The sequence below is a fragment of the Miscanthus floridulus genome, chromosome 11 (assembly GCF_019320115.1).
Source record: "Miscanthus floridulus cultivar M001 chromosome 11, ASM1932011v1, whole genome shotgun sequence".
Classification (NCBI taxonomy): domain Eukaryota; kingdom Viridiplantae; phylum Streptophyta; class Magnoliopsida; order Poales; family Poaceae; genus Miscanthus; species Miscanthus floridulus.
Window position 1 is genome coordinate 98507172 of NC_089590.1, and position 19539 is coordinate 98526710.

Consider the following 19539-nt stretch of genomic DNA (forward strand, 5'->3'; position numbering starts at 1 on the left):
CTCAAAAGCATTTGAGCGAAAAACGAGAATTATATATTTTTTTCGGAACGGGGAGAGTACAGACGAAGGTATATATCTCACTGATCGTCGGCGTGGGGTGGGGAGCTTAAATTACTTTAACCCCGGTCAGTACTGTACCTGGTCTTGTTATTACCCCACTTAAGCAGCTAGCTGAGTGATCAAATTGATGGCCATGCAAGTGGAGCGAGATTATTATTGATGCATCCTCGACCTCGAGTCGATCAGTGTAGTGTAGGGGCTCGGAATCTGAATCGAGCTATAGGTATCCACATCCACGTGATATGTAGCCAAGGCACCATCAATCTCCATGAATATGAATATGTATGTATATAATGCATGCCACTAGCTATAGGCATGCAGCGCCGGCATGCCTATATATATCAGCAGAGCAGCTAGCTGCTGCATACAAATACAATACGACCTGCTATAGCTAGCTAGCTAGTAGATCGATGGCAAGATCATCAGGCAACGTCCATGTCCTCCTGGCCATGCTCGTCCCGCTGTGCGCAGCCACAGCATGGACGGCAGCAGCAGCAGCAGCCGCAGCAGGGCCGTTGTTGCCTCTGCCTGATTTGCAGACGACGACGAGGACGATGAACGAGAACGACACGACGACGGGGAGCTTGTCCGCGGACTTCCACGCGCTGTCGTGCCCGGACCTGCATGGCATTGTGCGCTCCGCCGTGCAGGCCGCGCGCGGGCAGGACGTGCAGGTCACCGCGGGCCTCCTGCGCATCTTCTTCCACGACTGCTTCCCGCAGGGGTGCGACGCGTCGCTGCTGGTGGACAAGACCGACCCCGGCAGCGAGCAGAACGTGGAGCCGCAGAACAAGGGCCTGAACCAGAGGGCGCTGCAGCTCATCGAGAGCATCCGAGACACGGTGCACAAGAGGTGCGGAGAAAGAAGCGTCTCGTGCGCCGACATCCTCGCCGTCGCCACCAGCCACGCCGTCAACCTGGTACGTACGTACGTTGGAGTATTACACTGCTTCATCTGCATTGCATGCATATATAGCGGAGTACGTTCCAACAAGTGAAGAAGCAAAATGCAGGCCGGTGGCCCTTTCATCAACATGCAACTCGGCCACTTTGATAGCGTGGGCCCTGCACAACCATGGCAAGTGCAAACCTTGCCGGCCCCCAACGCCGACGTCACCACGCTCCTCAACACCTTCGCCGCCAACGGCAAGGGCTTCGACAACCCCATCGAGGTGGTCGCGCTCTCCGGCGCCCACACCGTCGGCAAGGCGCGGTGCAGCTCCTTCAGCGACCGCACCATCCGCCCCAACCCCAACGACAACTTCGCCAAGGAGCTCGCCCAATTCTGCGGCGGCGACGGGAACCGGCAGCGCAACCTGGACGAGATCACGCCGGACTCGTTCGACAACAGCTACTTTCTTGACCTCATCAGAAGGAAGGGAGTGCTCACCTCCGACCAGGGGCTGGCCAACGACGGCCGCACCGGCTGGATCGTCAATGTCTTCGCCAACGACCAGGGCAACTTCTTCGAAAAGTTTGCGCAGGCGATGGAGAAGATGAGCAGGCTGACGAGCCCCGGAGGTGTGAAAGCCCGCCGCAACTGCTTGAAGCGCGACGCCGGCGTCAACCTCCAGACCACCGTTGTAGCTGCTGGCTCAGGCGACGACGAGGGCCTTGCGGCCTCTGCTTGATCGAGACCGTACCGCTGCTGCCAGCATGCATGTGGTCTGTCGATCGTCAAATAAGCAACTAGTGTCCGGCAATGTTTCTCGGTGTTTGTTAATTAGGAAGCTATAAACCAAGCTTAGTTGGTCCGTCCAGGTTACCCAACCACAGCATCTATGTCGTTCTCAAGTCATTGTTGACGTTGAGACGAATTTGGGTGCTTCTGCTATTTTCCTCTTAAATAAAAATGTAGCCTATTTATTTTACTCCTAGCATAGCAGATGTGCGCGCGATTGAGAAAATGACCAAGAGCATGTTATGTTTAGTTTCCCCTTTCCATAGGCATACATAGAAACTTCAATCGAGCCGAATGAAAATCTCCGAAAATTGTATTAATGTTGAACTAAATATTTTCGAAAATGCTGATCTACCTCTTTCCATAGGCATACATAAACTCAAAGGATGTCCTAATAAACCTTGGGCCTGTGGTCGTGGCCACTTGCTAACGGGCCGCTAATTGGGCCAGTTTGGGCCCTTTATTTGGCTTGCCTATTGATACTCATAGTTTTTTTTCCCTTCTATTTTTGAGCATATATATGCTTCTTCTCTAATAATGCTAACATGCACATTACCCATATATGGAAAGAGGAAATGACCAGCGAGTAGTCCCAGACCACCTGCACCTGCATCCGTCCATTACCTACAACAAGTAAAAAAAAAAAAAAACAGCACCCGCGCTCGATACATAGCTCTGGGCGTGGTTAGCACCTCTTTGTGCTGGCATTTTTTCTTCTTCATGAACCACCTTTAACTTCCTCTAGACACCTTGATGTATACTCTTGTGCTCGTGGTGAACATCACATCTTTATTTCCGAACACCGTACCGGTGATTGAATTTCTTTAGCACCTCTTTGTCGACTGTAGTAGACCATTTTATAAAACCTTGTTGTGCACAGTTTCCTGAGTACCAGACCTTCCCACGCAACTTTTTTGCACATTTTCGCTTACGGTTATTTAGTATCAGTATCAGTACTCTAGTGTGTTGTTTCGATGGCACTGGTTCATCATGTTCTTGAATTTTTCTCCACATCTTCTCTGTCCACACTTGTTTCTTTACTAGATCTCCAAGCCATCTCAATGTGTAAATTCAAGGCATGTAAATTTATTATCAGGGAACAGATCCAAGTTGATATACTACTACTAGAGTCCTCCAACCTAGAGATCGAACATAGGTAGGGAGCACGCTCATTGGAGCTACTGCCACCAGAGGTTGTAGAAGTTCAATCTCAGCATTGTCCAAAACAACGACAGTTATATTATGGAATTGGCAACATACCCACCGTACGTGGATCTATTTGGTTGTCTGCGTTAGCATGTATCTAGACTTTTATAGTGTGGTTTGTCCATATTTGGTTGTCTACATAGACTCTTACTCAAGTGCTAAAAATAGTCACATTGCAACATTAGAAAGAATGCTAAGTTTGGTTGTATTAGGTAACGTAGGTTTACACAAGTCGATGAGTTATGCAAAATAAAAATATATTCTCGTACCATCACTTACCTCTCTACTAGAACATGCATGTAGATGACTATAGACAGCATAGTGTAATCAAGCAAATACAATTAGGGTTTGTTTGGTTATCCCTACTAAAGTTTAGCTACTAAACTACCAAACAAACTGACTAAACGGGACTAAAGTAGTTTAGTCACATTAGTCACCCAAGAGCAGCTAAAAGTGGACAAGGGCTGCCCCTCATTATTACTGGTCCCCCACCCTAATTTGGACATTCATTTGGGGTAGTTTTGTCTTTGTTGAACTGCTTTAATGGTCTTTAATCACTTTTAGTCACTAGAACCAAACAGGGTGACTAAAGTTTCACTAGTTTTAGTAGCTAAATTTTAGTCAAAGGAAACCAAACAGACCCTTATATTAAATAGGACAAAAGAACACCAAGATATATTGTAAAACAAAAACATTATATTGGTTTGAATTATGCTACAAAAAATATCACTAACTACACCCTATCTGCTGCACGAGTCTTTAACGTGGTATATAGATTGAGTCTTGAATTAAGAAGCCGTTAGAGACGATGGAGGAACTGCACTGCCGCCACGTAAAGTTTTGGGGTGTCATATTGAGTGTCACGTGATGGTGTCATATGGGGTGTTCGGATACTAATAAAAAAATAAATTATAGAATCCGTCAGTAATATAAAAGGACGAATTTATTAAGCATAATTAATCTATATTAGCGCATGTGTCACTGTAGCACCACACTGTCAAATCATATACTAATTAGACTCAAAAGATTCGTCTCACAAATTAGTCATAAACTATATAATTAATTATTTTTTAGTCTATATTTAATATTTTATGCAGGTGCCAAATATTCTATGAGATTGAAGTAAAGGGAAGGAACTATTCAAGGCCCTAATCTAGCTGCGGCACACTGCCACTCCACCTGCACATGCAGGCACGACTCACTGCGTCTCTAGATCGTCCCTGCAGTATTCTCAATCACGTGAACTGACGGGATGCAGCATCGATCGTCGTGCCCCCGATTAACGACGATCTACCGAGCTGGTCGCGGCTGATGCTTTTTTTTTTATAAACAGGCTGACGTTGGTTGGTCGTTGGAGAAAAATACGGTACCGTAACTCATAAGTCAGGTTAATAAATTCAAACGAACGGACGTAGTACTTCTACTTCTCCGGTTACTCCCTACGTTCACATCGGTCAAACTCCATAATTTAATTAAGTTTATAGTAAATAATATTTATATTTATATTTTTAAATAAATTACTTTGAAAATATATGCTATAACTAATCTAAAGATACTTATTTTATATATGAATGTTAATTCTTTTTTATATAAATTTCATCAAAGTTGAAACTCTTTGGCTTCTTAAAAGCGAGAATTGCATTATTTTTGTGGACGAAGAGAGTATTAATCATATCCAACCGTACTTCTGTACCTCTTGTCTCGTAGACCATTTTTTATGTCATATTAAATTTATCTTAAACTAAACATTCATAATTTTAGCTATTAATTTAAAAAATCCATATAGTAAGACACATGAATTTATATAATATAAACGTTAGTTTTCATAAATTCTAAAGGTAATAAATCTTATATTATTAAACTATATATTTAAAAATCAAAGGTTAAAGATAGAAGAAGATTAATACAACATGTAGAAAGATAAGGGGAGTTGTTATCATATCTCACCTTTGCTTACTAAGATGAAGTATGATGAGAGGTTGTATAAGCGGTCTACAGAAAGGGCCTCTTTAGTATGAATTCTGGTTGATCTAGGTACACGTGACACATTCATCGTTTATTGGAGCAATTCTTCTCTCTATTGCCTCTCCCTCTCACAAAACCAGGTGGAGCACATGAAGCCAAAAAATAGGATTAAAAGATTCGTCTAGTAAAATGTGTAATTAATTATTTTTTAGTTTATATTTAATACTTCGAGTTAAATATTCGATGAATAAACTACAGGGAATCAACTATTTAAGGCCCTAATCTAGCTGCGGCACACTGCCACTCCACCTGCACCTGCACATGCAGGCACGACTCGCTGCGTCTCTAGATCGTCCCTGCAGTATTCTCAATCACGTGAACTGACGCGATGCAGCATCGATCGTCGTGCCCCCGATTAACGACGATCTACCGAGCCGCGGCCTTATAATCCGTATTTTTTCATCTAATAAATAATATATTTTTTTCATAATAAATTAGCTAACAATATCTTTAGTTATGACTTATTAGCTAAGTAAACAGAACACTAGTCACGGCTGATGCTTTTTTTTTATAAATAGGCTAACGTTGTTTTGTCGCAAGAGAAAAACACTATATCGTAACTGATAAGCCAGATTGATAAGTCAAGTGAACAGTGCATACTGCTCCTGCTTCTCCTGTTACTCCTTACGTTCACATAAGTCAAACTCTATAATTTAACCAAGTTTATAGTAAATTATATTTATATTTATATTTTCAAATAAATTACTTTGAAAATATATTATATAACTAATCTAAAGGTACTTATTTTATGTCATGAATGTTAATATTTTTTATATAAATTTAATCAAAGTTCAAACTCTTTGGCTTTTTAAAAGCGAGAATTACATTATTTTGTGGATGAAGAGAGTATTAATCATATCCAACCGTACTTATGTACCTCTTGTCTCCTAGACCATTTTTATGTCATATTAAATTTATCTTAAACTAAACATTCATAATTTTAGCTATTAATTTAAAAATCCATATAGTCTCAAGACACATGAATTTATATAATATAAACGTTAGTTTTCATAAATTCTAAAGGTAATAAATCTTATATTATTAACCTATATATTTAAAAATCAAAGGTTAAAGATAGAAGAAGATTAATACAACATGTAGAACGATAGGGGGAGTTGTTATCATATCTCACCTTTGCTTACTAAGGTGAAGTATGATGAGAGGATGTATAAGCGGCCTACAAAAAAGGCCTCTTTGGTATGGATTCTGGTTGATCTAGCTCCACGTGACACATTCATTGTTCATTGGAGCCATTCTTCTCTATTGCATCTCCCTCTCACAGAACCAGGTGAAGCAGGTGAAGCCAAAAATTTTTTCTTCACCTACTGGAGCTGTGAGAGGGAGAGGGAAGAGAGAGGAAGATAGCTCTAATGAACAACGAATATGTCAGGTCAAGCTAGATCCACCAGAATCCATACCAAAGAGGCCTAAAGTATCACATCAGATCTCTATTCAGCTGATACATGAGTTTTGAGAAATTCTATGAGATAATAAGGTGGGGGCAATTATTAATGATGTAGCATGCACTCCCTTTGTCCCTAAATAAACCAATTTTTAGAGTTATCTTTAGTCAAACTTTTAAGCTTGACTAAACCTATAGAGAAAACCATCAAAACTTATGACACCAAATTAATATCATAGACACACCATCGAATATATTTTTTATAATCTGTTCTTTTAGTGACATATATATTTGTGTTATTTTCTATAATTCTTTTTATCTTTTTTTCTATAAATTTAGTTAAACGTAGCAAAGTTTGACTTAAGACAACTAAGGATGGCAACGGGGATGTACCCATCGGGTATCACCGGAACGTTCTCTTCCCCGCTATAGAGAATTTATCCCGTCCCCGTCCCCATTAACTGTCTCGGGTATAGATTCTTGCCCATCCCCGTACCCGTCGAACATCGGTCGGGTAACAAATACCCAACGGGTACTGCATACCCGATAAACAAGGACACTTGGGGTCGCAGCTTTGAAATCGGAGACGTTTCTTCTTCACCCGGGTATAAGTGTCGGAGTCTCGAAGATGCCGAGGAGAAGGAGCGAGGTTGCGAGGAGGACGAGCAAAGGTGGCAGAGAGACCGAACTGAAGCGAGGGGCACGAGCGCTCACGAGGCAGGCGTGCTTGTGCTGCTGGTGGAGATGGTGAGGAAAAATTGAACTAGGGTTACTAGAACACACAAACTATATATATGATTGTTCAGATTTGGGCCAAAATATCTATGTTGAGCTTCTTTGGACCTAATACTCGCATGACAGCTCAAATAGTCGGGTTCTCTAATGGGTAACGGGGACGGATAAACAGGGAATGTTCCCGTACCCGCTATACCCGTCGGGGATGGATTCTTGCCCATTTAGATGCCCGCGGGTAAAGATATGATCCCATCCCCGTCTCCTAATGGATCAAATACCCATCGGGTATCGGGTATCGGGACGCCGTTGCCATATGTAAAGACAACTACAGAAATTAATTTATTCAAAGATATGGAGTAAGTATTATATAGGTGAGCTTTTAGTTTGCTGTAAATAATATGACAATATATACCATGTTCGTTTGGCTGATAAACTTCTGAAAATACTGTTGGCTAATTTATTGGGAGAGAAAAATATTATTCATTGGTCGAAAAAATACGGCTTATAAGTTAAATAAACAGTGCGATAGTACAGCTAACAGTTTGCTTGATTATTACCCATGCTTCTCTGACTAAGCCAGCTCCATGGCCTTGGCTGCAACTGATGAACTGGCTATAAATATCATCAGCTGCGGGCTTCAGTACTCCAGCAAAACGCTTAGCTGCTTATTATCTACTTAAGTCGTTTGTCACCTAGTACTAGCTAGTGGTAGACTAGTAGCAACACGACGCGGCAGGCGACAATGAGTGGCCGTGTGTTCGTCCTGGCCGCCGCCGTCGGCGTGCTGCTCGCCGCCGCTGCCGTCTCCTCGAGGCCCGTCGTGCCTCTGGCTACTAGCCGCGCGGCTGCCGCCGGTAACGACCTGTCCGTGTACTTCCACGTGGACTCGTGCCCGCAGCTGGAGACGATCGTGCGGTCCACCGTGGACGCGGCGCTCCAGCAGAACGTGCGTCTCACGGCGGGGCTCCTCCGGCTCTTCTTCCACGACTGCTTCCCGCAGGGGTGCGACGCGTCCATCCTCCTGGACAACGGCGAGCGCGGCCTCCCGCCCAACGTCGGGCTGCAGCAGGAGGCCGTGCAGCTGGTGGAGGACATCCGCGCCAAGGTGCACGCGGCGTGCGGGCCTACGGTGTCGTGCGCCGACATCACCGTGCTGGCCACCCGCGACGCCGTCAGCCTGTCCGGCGGGCCTTCCTTCACGGTGCCCCTCGGCCGCCTCGACAGCGCGGCGCCGGCGTCCAGCAACGACGTGTTCACGCTGCCGCCGCCGACGAGCACCGTGGACGAGCTGCTGTCGGCGTTCGCCAGCAAGAACCTGTCGGACCCGGCGGACCTGGTGGCGCTGTCGGGCGCGCACACCGTGGGGAAGGCGCGGTGCAGCTCGTTCGGCGCCGTGGCGGGCCCGGCCACCGACGACATCACACGGTGCGTGACGGCGACGTGCTCCGCCCCCGGCAGCTCCGACACGCTGCGGGACTTCGACTTCCTGACGCCGGCGGTGTTCGACAACCTCTACTTCATCGAGCTGACGCTGAAGAAGAACAAGGGGGTGATGCTGCCGTCGGACCAGGGGCTCGTCACCGACCCGCGCACCAGCTGGCTCGTCCAGGGCTTCGCCGACAACCACTGGTGGTTCTTCGACCAGTTCGGGACCTCCATGATCAAGATGAGCCAGCTCAAGGGACCGCAGGGGAACGTCGGCGAGATCCGCCGTAACTGCTTACGCCCAAACACCAACAGCGGTGTCGCCGCCACTGCTTGAATGATAAGAGTGCTCCGACCTCGGATCCATCCGCCAGTCTCAGTGTCACACACTTTGTAACAACAATAAAAAACAACGCCCGTTGCTTGAGCGGGGGCACGTGGTTGTCCACTAGTAGTCACCACCATGTCGGCGTCCGTCCATGTCGCAGTACCCTTTTTTTTCCTGCTCCGATAGTCGGATCTGATCTGATCCTCCTCGCTGTTATAAAATTATTATCATTATTATTATAGTGTTTTATTTACACCGCATCACATGGCCCGACTTCAAATAAGATCACCTACTCACCATTTTGTTTTAATTTCCTGTCCCGTCCCGGCTCTACAGACGATGCCTTTTTCTTTTGACTTTGTTCGATTACACATCGTAGATCAGAACTTTTCGTGCAAACAAACAACAAAAATTAGGAAAGCTGATTTCAGTTTACAATTTCATACGCAGTATATACATCCAAACGAGGTGTTAGTGACTTTAGATAACGGTTGAAAACAAGACTATTTGCATCTTCTTCTCCACTCAGGTTTTTTTAGTCTGTCTATCTCCTATTCGAGTGTTTAGGAGGCCGAGAGCACTTGGTTATTTTTGTACGGGTCTTCTTTGTAACACCCTCCGTGTTATCGCTTAAAAAACTTACTAAACTTTGTCATAAGCATCATGTTTATGTGTCAATGCATGTGATAAAGTATGTAAATCTATCGGTGCAAAAATGTGACATGGCGATGCGCCTGACACGCTGCAAGTCGGAACGATCTGAGCGAAGTTAGCCCAGAGATCTGCTTGGCTTCACCACAGGACCAGTCGATCCTGAAAGTCCCATCGAGCGTGCCAGAACGCGTGTCGGCGCAAAAACGCGTACGTGGCGATGCGCCTGACACGCTGCAAGCCGGAACGATCCGAGCGAAGTGAGCCCGGAGATCTGCTTGGCTTCAACACAGGACCAGTCCATCCTGAAAGTCCCGAAGGCGTGCCAGTCAATTTGACCTGTAATTGACAAGGAGAAAAAGCTTATCAGTAATTTAGGGTGGAACATGTCGGTGTTGCCCCGACAGTTCCAAATATGCTGCTTCGAGAGCAGCCAAGCAGGGGGATCGGATAAATAGCCGATACGAGGAGAAATCGACTGTTAAATACTGTGATGCTCGTGGGTCATAATTGATTTATGATAACAAGTACAATGCACCCAGATATATGTAATATAAAGAAACATCATCAGCTAGATGGATATGACCAGTATAAAGCATTGAGCCGATAAGTTTAACGAAAAAGATATAACATGCGAACAAATCGACTGTCTAATACAAATGAATCTACAAACACTCTGGATCTAATCTGTTACCATCAACAGTGAGGTTCGACCGGATCGATGCAGCTATGATAATGATAACAAAACTAAAGCCAAAGAATCTATAAAACCATCTATATATCGACAGGTTCATGGAAAACATGCTATATGTGTGAAGGCACAGGCAAATCAGCTAAAATAGCCGATGCATGCATATCAAACAAACAGAATACATATCTCGATCATGAACAAAACCACTAATCGATAATTTCTAATCTAAAGCCTTACCAGTGAGGTTTGATCGGATCGATACAGCTATGGTAGTGTCATTAGATTAGATCTCATTAACTAGTGAATTTATCCAAGTTTGAAACATGTCTTTGAATGCACACTATGCTTGATTGGAATAGAGATAAAACAACCGATCTAGCAGAATTAAACCATCAATTATGAGATTCATATTGTGACCAGACTAGAAGACGACCAATTATGATGATATGATGCCGATCTATCTCTATCTCAATCAGATGATTTGTTATGATTAATGGAACATTAATTATAACAAGATCGATAACTAGTGAATCAACCAAAAACAGCAAGGAAAATCTTACTAATCTTAGCAGATTCGATAACTGGTGATATTATATTAAACAACAAGTTATTTAACACAAGATCGATAACTTTGATCTATATTATGATTCGTAAGAGATCAATTAGCTGATGCAGCATTACAAATAATGATACAGATCGATAACTAACTTATACTAAAGCTCATAAGAGGTCGACCGGACCGATGCAGCCTTACAAACAAAAGTATAAGCCGTGACGGTACTCACAGACAAGTCGAAGGTCGACCGGATCGATGCGGCCCTGCTTGTTGAAGAACTCGTCGAGATCTACAGTACTCCTACTCCTAAGGGTTGGCGTAAAGCCAGAAAAAGTAATTGTATTGATTGATTGGTTGTTTTTTACAATAGCCGGGGTCCAATATTTATATCCAGAACCTAAACATGAATCCTACTCAAATACGACTTTTTATAATCCTTAAAATAAAAGAAAACATTCCTAACTTAAGATAACTTGGACTCTACTCTTTTTCATTTTGTAGAGCCTAACATATTTTCTCCGACGCCATCCGTACGTAGTCCTTTGACGTTGCTGACATCATCTATAAAATAGCCGATTCTGACACTGCATCAAAACCAGCCGATATTGATTCACATCTGATCGATTCCTTGATGATACAATCTTAGAAGCTTCAAGTTCCTACGTTTTCTCTACCAAATTTTGGTGTAAACAAGATCAATCTCCGTAACTCAAAATGATCAACAAAAATGCTAAACGAAAGTTGATTCAATAGTCATGTTATATCACTTAGGGTTTAAAACCAATTTTTATTAAGCAAAAATACTATAGAACATGCATGTGACACTTAAATAAAGTTGGAAGTACAAACTTGGTAGATGACAATGCAACTTTAACTTCTGGAAAATAGATGTTGTTAACTAGTGTTTTGGGAGCTCTAACATCAAACTTGACAACAAGATAAGCTCTTTTCGTTAAGTCAGCAAACACTTGAATTTATGTTTAAAGTACAATTTTGGTGAATTATATTGAGCAAAAATACTTAGATAGTGCTTTAATATTTTATTCCTACGAGTTAGTACGAAATATGGACTAGGTCATGGTATGTTAGTTAGTTGAAATTAACAAGGTTTAGACCCTTTGAAAATTACGACTAAAGTGTTAAAAGTTGTAGATCAAACTGAACCCTTAACTTTTCTAAATCGGAAATGATAGACAATATCATTTTTGGCACTTAAATTCCAACAAAATTCGTTAAGCGACACACCTATGTTTTTGCACGATTGGGTGCATCGAGGTGTGAACTTGAGCGTGGTGAAGGTTGTGGTTGCGTTTGAGTTGCGATGTTCATGCAAGAAGTGTTCGAACTACGTCGAAACACGTTTTAGCTATGCCGTTGCCGCTCTGTTCGTGAACTGCCCTTCGACACGACAAACCTACCTTGGCGCCTCTCCAGCTTCCTCTCGGGGCATCCAGTGGCGACGGAAATTGCTTTGTTAGCAAGTCGATAGTGCCAATTTGGCGTTCATGGACTTGGTGGAGTTTTTATCGAGCTAGTAAGTGAGCTTTGAGCTGCTTTAAGAAGCATGCAAGACGTCGTTCTAGGCTCTCGACCTGAGTACCCCGATCACCAAGCGAGCACGCCGTCGTGGGCTGGCCGCTCCTGGCCGTGGCCGCTGCTCCGTAGGCCTCTCTCGCTGGCTTTGGCTACACGCCGCGCCGCGGGCTATCGCTGTTGCTGCCGCTCTCAGTGCGGTGCTGTGTGCATGCCTGAGCCATGTGCACCGAGTCGTGCTACTGTGCTGCGATACCGCTGCACGTGCGCTGCCACGCGCGAACCGATGGCCATTACCAGCCAAGAGCCACAACTTTAGCTGACGTGGCGCCCGTCTCAACCACTCGATCCACCTACTATCGAGCCAATGCCTGTCTCCGCTGTCCCATCACATTGCTGCCTTTGTCGTGGAGCCGCTGTCCGCCTGCCATCGCCGTCGACGGAACCGCACCGCTCCGTGAGTTAAATTCGCGCTCCACGGGATACCGCACCTCGATTCAATGCCCCAGTAGTTAGGTGTGGAAGCTAGCTAACAACCCGTCCTGCACTAGGGCACAACCAAGCTTTATTACCGGCCAATTTTGAGTTTTGCTCGTCGTTGGTCCGTTTCACCATCGTGTCTTGGTTTGGTTTACGGTGAGTCTCTTGTCACCGCTGTAGTTCAATTGATGGCTGTACAAACTCACCATTGACCCCTCTATCTGGTGCTCACCTCGGCTTGGCCAGAACCTTCACCAGTGATGGGCTGACGCGTTGATGCCACACCCGGAGCGCCGCCGCGCGGTGCGGGCGCACGTGGCCCGGCCACCTCATCGCTTCCCCGTCTTATCCATCACCGCAACTAGCCTCGGGGTAAGCTCCTATTTCTCTCGCCCGATCTGTTATACTCGTCGTAGCCCTAGTTCATCGGAGAAGACACGCCACCGTGGGGTTTGCCCACCCATGTGGGCAGCCCACTGGGGGTCATCGTTTAGCTTCAAATCATCGCTCTAGGTTTCATATTGGCTCCACGGTGCTCGTAGGCTTGCTTGTAGTGCGGGTGCTTCGCTCTGATGGCCGACGAGGGCGCGCTGCAATGGCCAGAGCCACGCCGCTGTGCATGAGGGGATGTCGAGGACCGGCTTGTTGCGAGGATAGGTTTGTTTGGGGGTGCTCTCTGCAAAGGGTTTCTCTGGTGCAATAGTACTCGGAGGCGCCACATAATATTCAGGTAGGCTAGGGGCTATTTTGCATAAAGCGCGGCGTGGGAGCGGGCTCTCCCGCCTTGGGCTGCCGCTGGGCCAGCTGCCACACACGGCACGTTTGCGTGGGCCGGTGGGGCCGATATGGTTGCTGCCGGCCTCTTTTTCTTTTCTAGGCATTTTCTCATTTAGTTTCTAAGGCAACTTGTAAATTCAATATAAATTTGTGTAGTCGGCCAAAAAATTATGAAACTAATTTTGTTAGGTTCCTAAAATCATGATCTATCTGCTAGTATATTTTTTCACATAGTTTTATAATATTCTTAGGAGTTATATAATTAATTTGAAATACTTAATATTGTAAGATATAAACTTATAGGAATTGTTGTGATGGATTGATAGTAGTGTTGGCTCTGAAATTTTTACAGTAGATTCCTAACATTATTAGATGCTCACTATAATTTTTGTAGCTCCATAGGAATTAGTTTGTTAAGGTAACTAAATGAGCCCTACTACGAAAATATATATTTAATCAATCAAATATCAAAATAATTGGGGGTTTCTAGAACGAAAACATTTTTCAGAAATGAGCCTCATTTGACGACGTGGATACATGACTTAGTATGTTAGTCATTAGAGCTAGCTCGTTAGCTTGCGAGACGTAATCGTATTTTAGAGTTGCGGTTGCCGTTGATTATTTACGTCCCTGCGTACATCCATGGATTTCAGGATAGGGCGATGTTGGATCGTGGAGTCGTCTGGAGTAGCGGAAGCAGATGGTGACTTGATGATCATGCCACCATGATGAAAAGCTAACTTGTTATATTTTACCCAGGCAAGCCCCGGTGCATAACCCCTATTATTCTACACTTTATTTTATGCTTGTGCATTAAGTTTTAAGGAGTTGAATGAAAACATATATATATATATATATATATATATATATATATATATATATATATATATCCTTATCCGATGAGTCTTACTAGTATGACAGGATTGTGTAGATTGCTATGCTATAGGACTCCGGTAGAAGTCGAGTGATTGTCTATCACTCGCGAGAGATAGGAAATATATTATTGTTGTTATTATATTGCTATCACATAGAATACATATATATATATATATATATATATATATATATATATATATATATATATATATATATATATATATATATATATATGAATGATAATTGGAGACCGGGCGGAATGGTACTTTGGATCTGGACTTGGTTTGGCATTCGAGCGAGGCTCGGATTGCACTTGTTCCGCCTGTGTCGATTGAGGACCGTCTGTTGCATTGGATTCTCGTTAGGTCACAGACTTATTATCCTGAGCACATACTTGTTTATGGGGGCGGAAAGGCTCGTTGCTCTCTTGTCGTGGGTTCTGGCTCTTTCCGGACTGATTGATTGGAGGCGGGGATGGTGGAGGTCTAAGCGCCACACTGAGTTTGGGACTCAGGAGTGAGGGCTTAGAGTCCAAGTTTGGACGGAGACCTGGACCTCTTGACAGGAGAGTAGTGGGTTGGTCTTGCTTGTGCCTGGGGTATAAGCGGGGCGTGTGTTTCGGGGTACCCAGCTAGGATACATTGGTTCATGAATCACCGTGTGATACGGTACGACTTGGCTCTGATCTAACACCATAGTAAGAACTGGAATATGAAAGATAGTAAAATGGTTCTGATTGCTTACCACCTGCTTGAAAGTAGCACATGTGCTTACATAGGCCCTGTTCGGCTTACCCCATATTCAGCTTGTTCGACTTCTTTTTTTCAGCGGGAATAGTGTTTTTAGCCAGTTTCAGCCAAGTTTCAGACCAGCGAACGGGGCCATAGAATGGTTAGTAATGGACTAATGATGACTGCTAATAAAATTTAATATAAGAACGCACGTTTAGTAATGCTTCCACAGATGCAATAACACACAAGCCAGATAGCCTTGTATATCATTGGAGTCTTTTCTTTCCTCCTGATGGGTAAGCCTTGCGGAGTACAATTAAGTACTCAGGATTTGTTCTACCCTGTTGCAGGTGACAGGAACATGTGGAGCTGACACTTGTGTGTGGAAACCTCCTGGTGGGCTCATCGAGGATTTCCTTAACGTTGCGGACATAGAGTTTATTTGAAACTTCCACCCAAAATATTTTACAATAGAAAAACTTATAACCTGTTATGATGTATATAACGGATCATCATGTTAATGTTTAACTTATCATTAAATGATTTTATTTCCGCTAAAACTCTGATAACATGGTTATATTCCACTGTCATAAACAATAAATATTATACTCTGATATTGCATGAAAAGTGATGTAAGAAATGGCTAAAATGTTGTAAGCTTTATTCTCCCATTTAGGATCCTGTTGAAAAATATTGATTTTTGGGTTCTCCCATGGGGTGTGCTCGACATAACTGTTTAAATTAGCTCACTCTTGGGGTGTTTAGTGTCGAATGGAAGACGAGCACCTCCGGAAGTGAGTTATTTTAGACGGTTCTACCACATTCTTTCTCCTCCCGCTACCCGCCGCCGCCCGCCACCTACCGTCCCCTGCGGCATGGGAGGGTCTCGTGAGAGTTCCGCTGCCGCGGAGCTTCGACAGGACCCTGCCGCGCCCACGAAGCTCCGACGAAACCCTACCATAACTCCATAAGATTTTCATTTCAGTGCTAATTCAATCTTCATAGCTAGCTCTTTGTCGTTAGCCTATTTTTAGGGTGTGTTTGATTTTGAAAATGAGATGTGGTCCGCCATCTTCTCACCTTTGACTTTTTTTTCTTTGGTCCGTGGAAGTTAACTCTCCACTCGCTCACCACTAGCTAGCAAGCTAATAGTTACTAGTACAAGCATAAATTAAAGAATGAGGTAGTTTTAATTTATTAAACTTAATGAGATGAACTTGTAATACACCAGCTTATCTAGATGTATTTGCCAAGAATTGGTAGCGAAGTAATAATAGACTTTACATATATTTTCTTCTATAATCTTTGTGCGCTCTTTCCCTTTTAGACTTTGTTTGGATGTAATCGGATTCGCATCAATCTACATGTGTTTGGGTGCGTTGGGGTGGAACTTAAACTAAATTTCACCTCAATCCACCCCAACACATGTGGATTGAGGTGAATCCGATAATATCCAAATAAGACCTTATTTGAATCGGTGAATAGACAACACTGTAAGACTTGACTATATGCGGTTGTAGAGGCCAATTTTTTTCCATTTTCTAATTACGAAAATCTAGAATGTGATGATTCCTTAACCAAATACCCCTAATATTTCAAATCAAATCACGTGGCTAAGCTTGCAACAAGACCACCAAACAACCTACGCACCTATTTTTTTTTTATTTCTTCCCGCAGTCCCCGTTCCATTGTCCCCTCTTCACTTTACAAAGATTCTTTCTTTTCATTTTGACTTTAATGTGATTATAGACCTGTTCTTTTTTCTTCTAACCGAGATATCAAGAATAATTGACGATTAGAGTACCCTCAACAGTATGAGATAGTTACTAGCTCTAAGACAATTTCTCTTACCCTGTTTGGATGTAGATATTCAGCCTTAGAATTTGGAATCGGTATTGGCTAGCTCTAAATGCAGCTGTTTGGATGGTTTAGAATTTAGAATTGGAATTGGACCCGAATACCAGGTGTTATTCACCATTCTTGTAACCCCTCATCATCAATACTGAGCTATCCCCCTTTGTATTATTCGGCATTCAACGGCTGCCCCGACGCTCCTCTGCCCTCACCCTATGGTCCTCTGCAACCGCCTGACCATCCTCCGCCCCAACTCTCCTCCACGGTGCGGCCGCTGACCCTCTTCCTCCGTTCCGACACTCTTGGGCAATGCTCCTCTGTCTCGATGCTCCTGGGCAACGACACTCCTTCCTCCCGATACTTCCTGACCTCCTCCGCCATCGGCCATCGACTCTCTTCCCTCTGCATAGACGCTCCTGGGTGATGCTCCTCCGCCCCGAAGCTCCTAGTCGACGAAGCTCCTCCGCCCCTTCTTCCTCACGTCCGGTGCACCTCCCAAATTCCAAAATCCAATTCAATGGAGATCCAAACAACAGAATTTATATTGTGTCCAATTTCAATACTAAGATTGATTTGGTATCTTTACCCAATTCAATTCTAGTACCTCCAATATCTACATCCAAACAGAAAACCTCACATGATCTTATAGTGTGTGTACGAGGCTAGCTCTTAATTGAAAGATAACGTTTATATCTCTTTTTATTAAAATATGAAATAATATGTTTAGAGATAGCCTTGCCTTTAGTCGGTTACATCCGATTTACAATTAACGGCGAATGATAGAATGGATGAAAGAGTTCTTTCATGTAGTAATTAAAAGGTTGGTATTGTTTCTCTTGTATCCCTGCCCTAGTGTCAATCTTGTTGGTTGCTTGCCCCTCCCCGTCTTGGGCGTGCCGAGACTATACAAGACAAGTGACCTAGCTAAAACGGACCAACCAATCAAACACACTGGCCTTGTTTGGTAACGTGAGCTCTTAAGGATTTTGGATTTTGGGCTACTGTAGTACTTTCATTTTTATTTGGCAATTAGTGTTCAATCATGGTTTAATTAGGCTCAAAATGTTCGTCGCGATTTCCAACCAAACTGTGCAATTAGTTTTTTTTTCACCTACATTTGATGCTCTATGCACGTATCGCAAGATTCGATATGATGGGTACTATAGCACTTTTTTGGAATTTGGCCTGACAACTAAACACGGGCTAAACCTCTCTTTACTCCTATCATACAGCCGTACAGCTTTGGTTGCCATCATAAAGAGAGAATCGTACTTGTTTAAGGAAAATATAGTGCAGATTTGGTGCAAGTGGACAAAGCAGGGCGCTAACAGTCACGTGTCCGGTGTCCGCCGGAAATCAAGCAATCTGCATGTGCATAGGGGGAACCATCCCGATGAAACCCCGGCCGTGCTTTCAGTCTCATGAAGAAGACACCTACACACAACACCCACACAGAATACGTGCGTCTCCTACTTGCAACATACATAGACTCTTGTACGAACTTGTATATAGTACTCAAAGCAGGCTCAATGTAATACTACTATGGGCGTGGCTAGCGGACGTCCACGCAGCACGTCTCCGTCGGCCTCGCTCCAACTCGCACGAGCACCCCACTCTTAACGCTGCGCCTGTCGCTCCTCGCGTCTGAACGGCCGCGCAGTCCGCCCCCGTCCGTCTCGCCCCCTCCTCGCACGCACAACTTGCCCCCATTGCTGCGCTCCGCTCCTTCACCCTGACCCGCTCCTCTCTCTCCGTGTGGTTGGGACCTGAGAGCCGGCCCCTAGGTCGCTGCGCCCCCGTCCACCAACCCCAGCTCGCCGCACCCCCATTTCCCGGCGCCCAGGCATGCGGCCATCAATCGATGTGCCCCCGTGAAACACTTGAAACATGATACACTTGGATGCAACATATGTCTGACACATATGAAACATATTATTGTAACATATGTGTGAAACATATACAAAATCCAGATAAAACACTTGCAACATGTGTGTGAAACATATGCAACATCCAGATAAAACACTTGCAACATATGAGTGAAACATATGCAACATCCAGATAAAACACTTGGGTGCAATATATGTCTGAAACAGATGAAACATTTTAAACAAACGCTTGCAACACGCCTCTGAAAACACTTGCAAAATATGCAACATGTGCAACATTCCGATCTACTTTTCCAACATCCATATGTAACAATTACAACGTACCTCTGAAATATATAAAACACTTTAAACCTACATTTACAACATAGGGGAGAGGAAGGTCAGGGCCGGTCGATTCCGATCGTTGGGGTGGGATCCGGCGGCGCGCGAGCACCACCACCACCAGCACCGGCCTTGACTCGGCCGGGCAGGCGGTGCATGCTACGAGAGGGAGCGGGCGGCACGGCACATGGCCTAAGCTAGGAGCGAGGTGCAAGTGGGGCGCGCGATGGGCGGGAGCGAGGAGCGAGGAGCGAGGAGCGAGTGACGTAGGTGAGGCGTACGACTGGCGAGAGCGAGGAGCAAGCGAGCGAGTGGCCCGAG

General features: G+C 44.4%; 2 protein-coding genes across 2 annotated transcripts; both read left to right on the plus strand.

Annotated features, from left to right (window-relative positions):
• Positions 1 to 470: 470 nt before the first annotated feature.
• On the plus strand, positions 471 to 1908 carry LOC136490802 (cationic peroxidase SPC4-like). Its single transcript, XM_066486993.1, has 2 exons — positions 471 to 980; positions 1074 to 1908. The coding sequence occupies exons 1-2, from the start codon at positions 471 to 473 to the stop codon at positions 1689 to 1691; spliced, it is 1128 nt and encodes a 375-aa protein (XP_066343090.1). The 3' UTR covers positions 1692 to 1908.
• Positions 1909 to 7769: 5861 nt separating this feature from the next.
• On the plus strand, positions 7770 to 9140 carry LOC136494167 (cationic peroxidase SPC4-like). The gene has a single exon (XM_066490326.1). It carries the CDS (start codon positions 7852 to 7854, stop codon positions 8869 to 8871), a length of 1020 nt encoding a protein of 339 aa, XP_066346423.1. The 5' UTR covers positions 7770 to 7851; the 3' UTR covers positions 8872 to 9140.
• The last annotated feature ends 10399 nt before the right edge of the window (positions 9141 to 19539 follow it).

Coding starts and splice junctions, on each gene's coding strand:
- LOC136490802 (XM_066486993.1), top strand. CDS start 471: ATGGCAAGATCATCAGGCAACGTCCATGTCCTCCTGGCCATGCTCGTC. Junction 981..1,073: donor CCAGCCACGCCGTCAACCTG/GTACGTACGTAC, acceptor AGCAAAATGCAG/GCCGGTGGCCCTTTCATCAA.
- LOC136494167 (XM_066490326.1), top strand. CDS start 7,852: ATGAGTGGCCGTGTGTTCGTCCTGGCCGCCGCCGTCGGCGTGCTGCTC.